Source organism: Columba livia, chromosome 7, assembly GCF_036013475.1.
Source record: "Columba livia isolate bColLiv1 breed racing homer chromosome 7, bColLiv1.pat.W.v2, whole genome shotgun sequence".
Classification (NCBI taxonomy): Eukaryota; Metazoa; Chordata; class Aves; order Columbiformes; family Columbidae; genus Columba; species Columba livia.
This window is the reverse complement of record NC_088608.1, coordinates 35,620,389-35,630,162: the sequence shown is the minus strand read 5'-3', so window position 1 is coordinate 35,630,162 and position 9,774 is coordinate 35,620,389. Positions and strand designations below refer to the sequence as shown.

The window sequence follows — 9,774 nt, the reverse complement described above, 5'->3', positions numbered from 1 at the left end:
GGTATCAGAAATGTCCCAAGTCAGCAGAGCTGATGTCAATTTGATGAGAAGTGTGTTAATACATTTTGTTTACGGCCTTCTGAGACCATGCACAGAGATCCAGCAATTTAGCCGTACTTTTAATAAGGCAGGCAGAGATCTGGCTCAGCCCTGGAAATTGCACTCCAGTGTCTCCACCAAGTGGAGAAGGGAAGCTGTGGGAGGAAGGTGTCCCAGTGCCAGCACTGCAGGCCGAGTGCTGTGGGTCACCATGGGGCTATGTCAGGGTGACACAGAGCCAGGGCAGGGAAATGGCATCGGGTCTTGGAGCTGAGACAGAGCTGGGGAGTCACGAAGATGCCGCAGAGGCTGGGGTGGGAACAGGGTGGGAGGATCTCCAGGGCTGGGGTTAGTTGTGGAGCTCGCGGTCAAGGGCAGGCAGGGTTTTGGGGAGCAAAGGGGGGCAAGATCCAGGGGAGACAGAGGCAAGACCCTGCAGCGCCTGAGGACCAGGGCTTGTGGTGGAGGCAACAAGATGATGAGCTGGTAGCCAAGGGGAACCGCAGCACAGGCTGGACTCATGCTGATGGGACACAGCCCCACAGCCTTTGCTGGATGGGGATCAGGACAGGGCTGGAAGCGCAGCGTGGTCCTAGGTGCATGGGAGACACTTGGTATGGGGCACAGTCACCCCTTTCCACCCTGACATCTCTTCGATCCTTCTTTCCCTCCATTGTTTCAACAAGGCATGTCCAAGTCCTCAAAGTTCAGTCAGGAGCTGAGGATTAGGAAGCCAGAGTATCTGGTTCATTCAGAGGTTTCTCTGCAGTTTTTCTGGTCCCTGACCAACACAGGAGGTCAGGCTGGCTGGGCAGATGGATATTTTCAGATGCAAAGCAAATTTGCTCCAAAAGTTTCCCAAAGCAGAGCGGTTACATATTCATCAGTGCCTTGGATGAGGGAATAGAGTGTACTATCAGCAAGTTTGCTGATGACACCAAGCTGGGAGGAGTGGCTGACACACCAGAAGGCTGAGCTGCCATCCAGAGACCTGGACAGGCTGGAGAGTTGGGCAGGGAAAAATTGAATGAAATATAACAAGGGCAAGTGCAGAGTCTGTCATCTGGGCAGGAACAACCCCAGGTTCCAGTATAAGTTGGGGAATGACCTATTAGAGAGCAGTGTAGGGGAAAGGGACCTGGGGGTCCTGGGGACAGCAGGATGACCATGAGCCAGCACTGGGCCCTTGTGGCCAGGAAGCCAATGGTACCTGGGGTGGGTTAGAAGGGGGTGGTTAGTAGGTCTCCTGCCCCTCTACTCTGCCCTGGTGAGACCACACCTGGAATATTGTCTCCAATTGTGGCCCCTCAGTTCCAGCAGGACAGGGAACTGCTGGAGAGAGTCCAGCGCAGGGCAACAAAGATGCTGAAGGGAGTGGAGCATCTCCTGTGTGAGGAAAGGCTGAGGGAGCTGGGTCTCTGGAGCTGGAGGAGACTGAGGGGTGACCTCATTAATGGTTATCAATATGTAAAGGCTGAGCGTCACGAGGATGGAGCCAGGCTGTTCTTAGTGACAACCAACAGTAGGACAAGGGGTAATGGGTACAAACTGGAACACAAGAGGTTCCACTTAAATATGAGAAGAAACTTGTTCCCAGTGAGGGTGCCAGAGCCTGGCCCAGGCTGCCCAGGGGGGTTGTGGAGTCTCCTTCTCTGCAGACATTCCAACCCGCCTGGACACCTTCCTGTGTAACCTCATCTGGGTGTTCCTGCTCCATGGGGGTTGCACTGGATGAGCTTCCGAAGGACCTTCCAGTCTCTCACGTTCTGTGATTCTGCGTGAGCCGGGAGGGCAGGGCGGGTGACGTCATCTCTCCGCGCCCGCCCTCTTCCGTCGCGGCGGGGCCGGCGGCGTTTCCTCGGCGCTGCGATGTCCTTGTCGCTGGCCAAGCTCGGCCCGGCCGCGGCCGCCGCCGCTCGGGGCCGCCTGGGAAGCGCTGTGGTGCCGGCGGTGAGCGGGGCCGGGGAAGGGGGAGGTCCCTGCTCCCCAGCTGCCGTTGCCCTGGCTGCGCAGCGCGGCCGGGCGGGCTCACCTTGGGGTGCCCGGGCCGCTCCGGCCTCCCGCGGGGGTGTCTGTGCCGGTGGCGCCCGCTCTCCGCTCCTTGGGCGCGCAGCTGGGCCCCCGAGCCGGCCTCTCCTCGCTCACAGCGGCCGTGTGGTGCTCGGAGGGGCCGTGTCCCTGGGGAGCGCTGGGGCGGGCGCGGGGAGGCTGGGCTGGGCTGCTCCTTACAAGGGACCGTCCAGGGGTAATGGGTTCAAACTGGAACACAGGAGGTTCTACTTAAATTTGAGAAGAAACTGCTTCTCAGTGAGGGTGCCAGAGCCTGGCCCAGGCTGCCCAGGGGGGTTGTGGAGTCTCCTTCTCTGCAGACATTCCAACCCGCCTGGACACCTTCCTGTGTAACCTCATCTGGGTGTTCCTGCTCCGGCGGGGGGACTGGACTGGATGAGCATTTGGGGTCCCTTTCAATCCCTGACATTGTGTGATTCAGTGGGTGAGTGCAGGGGCTGCGGAGAGGCAAGGTTTAAAGGAGAGGTGCAAGTAAATACCTGAGACCAGAGTGTGACGATGCAGTGATCTTCAGCATGGGACTGTCATATTTGGCGTTGGAAGAAGAAGAATAATAAGTAAAAATAAATCCTTGTGTGTAAGTGAGGTCATTGCATTGCTCAAAATAAGGACTGTTCAGTTTTTACCAGGGTCTCTGGGCGGTTTTGCTGAGCAGGGTTCACTAAGGTGTTGCCTTCAGCTTTACAGGCCAGGTGGGTGTTTCTTTCCACCTTTGTCCACAAACTGTCTTGTGCAGAAATGAAGCTGTAACTCTCCTGAGAGACCGGGAGAGGGTTTAATGTTCATATCTATCCAACAACAACCAAACAAAAGCCTGCTGTAATATCTTTCTTGGGAAGACAGGGCACATCATGTGTCTGTGCCCTCTAGGAAGTCTGGGACATTTCAGTCGTTGTGAGGGCTCAGAGCAGAGTTCTGGCAGAGCAGTCCTGTTCTAATACACTGAAAAGAATTCATGGCTTCTGGCTTTTCAGCCTAAATGCTGATTCAGTTGCTGAGCTGCACTGACAGTGCTAACTGTACTGTATGAAGATTATTAGATGTGTGAGTGCATATCCTCCTGCATGTGCAGAACTTCTGAAAAAGCTGAATGTTGATCGTGCCTAGTTTGGCTAAGAAAACTAAAATATGCCACTTTTGTTGTATTTTCTTTCAGGCAAGAATTCATATCAGCTCCAAGCAGAATTTGCAATATGGTTGGCTGGCTTACATGTTGGGAGACAGAGCTACAAAAAGGTTCACTGAACACAGCAAAATCTTTACAGTGGAGGGAAACTTATCTTCTGGGAAGGGCAAGCTTGCAAAACAAATAGCAGAAAAACTAGGTACATCTTTCCCTATTTCTGCAATAGTTACTAGAATTTGACGGTGCAATTATTATTATTTTATAAAGATAGTTCACCAAACGAGCAATTCTTGACCAGCGAACTGTTAGCCATGCTGCAGCTAATGTGCAGGTCTTATGGATACAGGGAGATTAAATTGTTGGTGAGGTTTGAAATGGTGATGGGATGCTTGTCAGATTTGTGGGATGCTTGTGTAAGTGTGATTTGTTGTGAATGAAATTTCACTTCTAATGAAGTCAGTTTGCTCACTGAGCCCCCAGCTCTGGTAGAGTCACTGAGCACCTTGAGGGGCAGGATTTTCTGCATGGCTGTACGCAGCACATCAAGGTATTTCGAGGGCTGGTGACAAAAAGATTCTGCTTAGAACAAATGCTCATAGCTTACTGTGTAGGTAAAAGGTGGCAATACTTCAAAGTAGGGTTTGTCTACCCTCTGTGATGCGATTGACCAAAGGATTTCATACACTGTTTTCAAGTGTTATTTAATGTAGAGCTATATGGTTAAATGAGCTGAATAGATGTTCACTGTAATCAAAGAAACTTGCTATTATGACTGGTGTTCTGTTATGTATTTTTTTTTGTTAGGAATGAAATATTTCCCAGAAGCAGACATCCATTACATAGATAGAATCACAGGAGATGGAACGTTGCTGCCTGAGAAATTTAATGGCTTCTGTAACCTAGAGAGATTCTACAATGATCCAAAATGCTCTGACGGACACTCTTACCGACTGCAAGCTTGGCTGTTTGGTAACCGTGTTTTACAGTATGCTGATGCGTTGGAGCATCTGCTGGCCACAGGTTAGATTCCACAGTGAATAAATTCCATGTATAGATTAACTTATGAGTCTTAAGTTTTAAGTGAGCTGTTCTGAAGTGCTTTGCTAGTATCTGCATTTTTGAATGAAAGGTTGTTATGTTGTTAAGCTTTTTAGATTTTCCCCCTCAGTGCGTACAAGTGGATAGTCCATTTATAAAAATAGCCTGCATATTTTGTGAGAAAAAAAAAAAAAAAATATATATGGTATATAATTTCTGGTCAAGGAAATATGCACCAGTTACCAATTTCATTAGTTCTAATGTGGCAATCCTTGATGATTATTTTCAAAAAGAAACACACTAAGCTGGGAATGGTACAGCCCTCTTGAAACTCTCTCCACCCTTCCTGATGGTGTTGTTTGTTCAGTATTTTTGATTTAATGAAATACTGGTTTTGTGGTGGTATTGTCACAATGTGAGTATTTTCTAGTGATAAAAGATTTCCTCTGCCAACACTGATCTGCCTGTTGCTTGTGCATTAATAAATGTTTTCCAAAGAAGATGAAAATATGTGAGTGCCGGAAAGTAGCAGACACAAATGTAAATGTATTCTTTTAATACAGTGTTGCTTAGCTACTGTAGTGATAGGCATGGTAGGAGAATATATGGGTGAGACAGGTGTGTTCAGCATACATATCTAGTATGTTTGTGTAAAGCAAACTTACTCTGTTGTTTTAAATAAAATTTCTAGAAAAGCATTCAGAAAATGGACCATAAGAGCAGTACTGTCTTTAATTTTACATGTTGCTGCCAGCAGCCTCTTGGAGCCTTGCTGACTGGAACCTTCTTTCAATTGCAGGACAAGGTGTGGTGATGGAACGCTCTCCCTACAGCGACTTTGTATTTCTGGATGCAATGTTTAAACAAGGCTATATTCACAAGCGATGTAAGTTACTTGCATGCAAAAGGATGTTATTTTGTCATAATCTCAACCAGCAGTGTGGAAGGTTAGTTTTTAAAAAAGAAACAAAAAAGCCTGCTGGGAAGATGGACTCCTTTAAATATTCAGAATTGTTCATAAGGTGCTTTGCACCTTACTATTCCATGCATCAAGGACCAACCTCAAGCCATGAGACTTGGAGTTTTAATTCAAGGCTTTGGTTCTGCTTACGTGTTAAAGAACACGCATTCTGTGTGTTGCTTGTGTCCTGTCAGCCAGAGACTCTTGTAGGCCCCTGGAAGTGTGGGTGAGCATGCTCATGGAGCCTTCAGGCAGCCCTTGATCTTGGACCATTAGGTGGGATGGAAATAATGGGTCAGCAGAGTTTGGCCTACTTGTCTTAAATGGCCACCCCTCTTTTGAATATCAAAGAATGCAGATGTTGCCCTTGCTGACAAGAAGGGCAAGGAGGAAGGTCCAAGAAGCTACAGGCCAGTGAGCCTCAGCTTGATCTGCAGGAAGCTGATGGAGCAAATCCTCCTGGGTGCCGTTTCCAAATATAGGGAGGATGTGAAGGTGATGGAGAAGAGTTGTCATAGTTTTATGAAAAGGAAATCATACCTAAACACCTGATAGTCAGCTTCTCATGGAAGGCTAGCTCAGTGGATGAGCAGAGAACAATGGTTATTGTTTAGCTTAGCTTAAGCAAGGCTTTCAATGCTGTCTGATAACCTCCTCATTGACAAACTGATGAAGTATGGATCAGATGTGTGGGTAGGAGATTAAAAAGTGGCAGAACTGCTGGGCTCAAAGGGTCATGATCCACAGTGCAAAGTTCAGCTAGAAGCCAATAACCAGTGGTGTATCCCAGGGGAGGATACTGGGGCCAAACCAGGTTTAAACTTGGTTTAAAACATGGATGACAGGACAGAGTTCAGCCTCAGCAGATTTGCAGGTGATGCAAAATTGGAAGGGGAATGGTTGACACACTATGTTTTTGGTGCTATTCAGAGGAATCTGGGCAGGATGGAGAAATGGTTGGATGGTAACCTCATGAAGTTCAACAAAAGGGACTGCAAAGTCCCGCACCTGGGGAGGAATAATGGCAGGGATGCACCAGGAGACAACTGTGTAGAGGGTTTTGTGCAGGAGGACCTGGGAGATCCTGATGGACACCAAGCTGAATGTGAGCCAGCAGTGTGCCCTTCTGGCAAAGGATGCCACCAGCATCCTGGGTGCTGCATGAAGAGTGTTGTCAGCAGGTCAAGGGAGATGACTGTCAAATTTGGAGTATTGTGCCCAGTTCTGGGCTACCAGTTGAGGAAAGATAAGAACTTACTGGAGTGAGTCTAGCGAAGTGCCATGAGGTCACTAAGAAAGTAGAGCATCCAATGTATGAGGAGAGGCTGATAGAGCTGGGATTTTTTTGGCCTGGAGAAGAGGAGGCTCAGGAGGATGTGTACAAATACATTGTGGTATTTATGTGTATAAGTACTTGATGGGGAATAGTATTGGATGGAACCTCTCTTTCCTTAGTAGCACCTAGTGAGAGGACAAGAGGAAAAGGGCAACAACTGAAATAAAAGTAGTTTAATTTATAAGAAGAAAGAAGAAGAAAAAAAAACCACCACAAAACGAACACAAGAACCCCAAAACAAACAAAACCAAAACAACGAACACCAACCCAAACATTTTCCACTGTGAGGGCAGTAAAACCCTGGAGCAGATTGCCTGGGGCGGCTGTGGGATCTCTAACCTGGAGATACTTAGAACACTATGGGGCACAGTCCTGAGCTGCCTGCTCTAAGCAGTGTGGTTGAACCAGATGACCTGTGGTTGTTTCTTCCCACCTGAGTGATTCTGTGGCTTGGGGTTATGGGTACTGAGCTCTTAAACAGCACAGTGTTACTGTGCTGATGCTCATGAGCAGACGTGTGGAGTCTCCATCCCTTGGCTAGGAATGGAGCAGTTAGGTGACAGGAGACCAGCTGCAGCCAAAACATACAAACTTATAGCTGCACAAGAGTTTGGAAGTCTGGAGAAGATAGCTGTAAATCTCAGCCTGCAACTGACCCCTAAATAAATTGCTATTGGAATTGTTCTTTTTGCCTGTTCCTAGCAAATCTGGCATTTTGGCTACTCTTGAGGTGAAGGTGATTGTTTCCCTGTCTGCCTCGTGTTTCTGCTGTCTTGTTTGATTTGACTTAAATTTAGGAGGTGTATGTTTGGTTTTTACGACCTGCTGTAAGTTGCAACTTGTGCTGAATGAATTTGAGGGCCGGTTATAATGAACTGTATCTTACTGCTTTGTGTTGGTGAGGCAAAGTAAGCCCAGCAGCCCACAACATGTATTTAATATAAAATTCCAGCAACAAGTAACAAATTGTACTGAAATCCTTTAACAAACACTGCTGCTTACTTTGGTGACAAGCACAGTGAGCTTTAAATTTTTCATGGCTGAATTTGAAAGCCTGGCACTATGTTTCAAGCTAAGCTCAGCAGCCTTGTTGAGGAAAGCTTGCACTTGAGCTGGGTTTAATAGAGCCTGTGCTATTCATGCCACTTAAATTTGAATAAATGTTTCCCCTGAACCTGTGTGGCTTCCTAATCACCAGCTGCTACCCCAAACATGCTTTAGGTTATTGAAGTGGTAGAAGAACACAGTTGTACAGACCCAACCAACTCCTCTTGCATACATTTTTCTTTATGGGAAGGTGAGGTTCTTCAGTCCTGTCTTCCAAAGTGGAGTCTGGTTGTTATATCTCAGATTCTTATATCTCAGTGCATGTAGTTACTTAGTTTGCATCTTACTTTGTTTCTGAAAAGTCTTCTATTCTAAAATCTTCCTGAATCCTATTTGAGGAAATGCCTACCCTAAACTTGCTGTATCAGTCAAGGAGGAGAGACTACAAATACACAGGTGGGGGGATGTGATTTATTTGCAAATAGAGTGCAGTAAAAAAACACTCAAGAAATGATTGTACATTGATTACCTGATAGGAATTAAAACTGTAGCATTATATCAGGAATTAAACGTGATAGCATTAAAACTGTAACCTGTTGCACCTGTCCTCATTTGCAATGTGTATGTGTTCAGCTGGGCTGCCTTGAGCTCCACCCTGATTCAGTTTGGTTTTTATACAGGTGTTGATCACTACAACGAGATCAAAGAGATCAGCATTTGTGAGTTCCTGCCACCTCACTTGGTGATTTATATAGATGTACCTGTCCCAGAAGTGCAGAAGAGGATTCAAGAGAAAGGCGAGGTAAATTTATCTTTTGCTACTATTATTGCCTGTTAATGTCTGTATTTGTGCCCTTATGTGTGAGTCCCGTGGGGTTTGCTGTGGAATTCTGCTTTTCAAAAGCTTCTCAGCCTCTTAAGTGTAAGAACTGCATGTTGGTGATGACTGTGTGGATATTCTGGTATGCTTGCTCTAAAAAAAAAACCAACCAAGCAAAAACAATGAAAAAAATCAACTTTTTTGATTGCATCAATATGTTGTCATTTCTGTAATAAGGAGCTTTGTAAAAATCATCTGCCCTTAAAAACCAGCCTTTGTATCTGCTGTTTCAGGAGTCATGTCCAGGTAACGTGATTCTTACAGTGCCATTTAAGATTATCTCTGCTTCCTGAGTGCCACAAGCCCCTGCTGGTTGTCCCCTTCTCCAGCTTACTGCTGTTTCAGACCCGTGTTGTTGTTAATGTGAGTGACTTGTGATCAACAAGTTCAGTTAACTTTCTGAACTTAAGAAAACAACTCTTTGACGCTTATGTGTTAACACAGTGAAACCGCCAGTTTTAAACTTAAAACTAATTTTAAGTATTCTATGACATAAAAAATCCAGGGTGCTTTCTGACTGGGACATTCTCACTTTTGCTCTCAAACCCCTTTAATGCTGGCACAGTTTCTCTCCAAGATGTCTCTTTTTAAGTCATGGCATTGGATGGAGGAGGCTACTGTTAAAAAGAAACAAAAATTAACTTAGTTCTGTACTATTGTCTTCAAATTACCTCTCCTTATATCAGCATATTGGATTACTGGGTTATTGAAATACTCTTGGATCAGAAATGCTGTTGGGTACTTGTGCATAATGATTAATCTGAGTAAAGCTTTTGGTTTGGGTTTTTTCTTCCCCATTCTATGATATTTGGACATGTGCTTGTAACTGTTCTCAGATGCATTTTGAGAATTGATGTTTACCTTGTCCTTTGTTCAAAGACCAAGGGAAATTGTAGTCAAGTGAAGCATTTAGCTGTGGAAAGCCTGAGAGGCTCAAAGGAAACTTTGATTTATTACTGAAATTTCTCAGGTCTCTCAATGCTTGCCGATGCCTGCTTCTCCTGAAGCACATGTGCGTATCTCAGCGTGCTGGGGTGAGCCAGTAGCGTTGTGTTCGGCAGTTTCCTGCTCGTTTAAGAGGGAGCCTGATGATTGCCGAAGGGAGGTGACTTCAAAGCTGCAAATGGAAGTCTGCCCTTGCTGCTTGGTGACCTGCGTGGCCCGAATTGCTTTGTCTGCTGGTTGAATAACTTTCCCCTTCTGGCCTCCAGCAGTTTAGACCACGACTCTATGTGCCTCTGTGCTTTAATGAACAAGATACTTTTGTGTAGGGAAAC

The 9,774-nt window shown here is 46.2% G+C and overlaps 1 protein-coding gene across 1 annotated transcript in view; it reads left to right on the top strand.

Annotated features, from left to right (window-relative positions):
* The first annotated feature begins 1,832 nt into the window (after window positions 1-1,832).
* The window catches only part of NDUFA10 (NADH:ubiquinone oxidoreductase subunit A10), a 42,045-nt gene continuing 34,103 nt past the window's right edge, over window positions 1,833-9,774 (top strand). Inside the window, exons 1-5 of the mRNA XM_065069257.1 lie at window positions 1,833-1,989; window positions 3,266-3,434; window positions 4,040-4,255; window positions 5,073-5,159; window positions 8,298-8,419. Of these exons, the coding sequence (XP_064925329.1) occupies window positions 1,909-1,989; window positions 3,266-3,434; window positions 4,040-4,255; window positions 5,073-5,159; window positions 8,298-8,419 (675 nt within the window). The 5' untranslated portion in view covers window positions 1,833-1,908. The remainder of the gene's footprint in view (window positions 1,990-3,265; window positions 3,435-4,039; window positions 4,256-5,072; window positions 5,160-8,297; window positions 8,420-9,774) is intronic.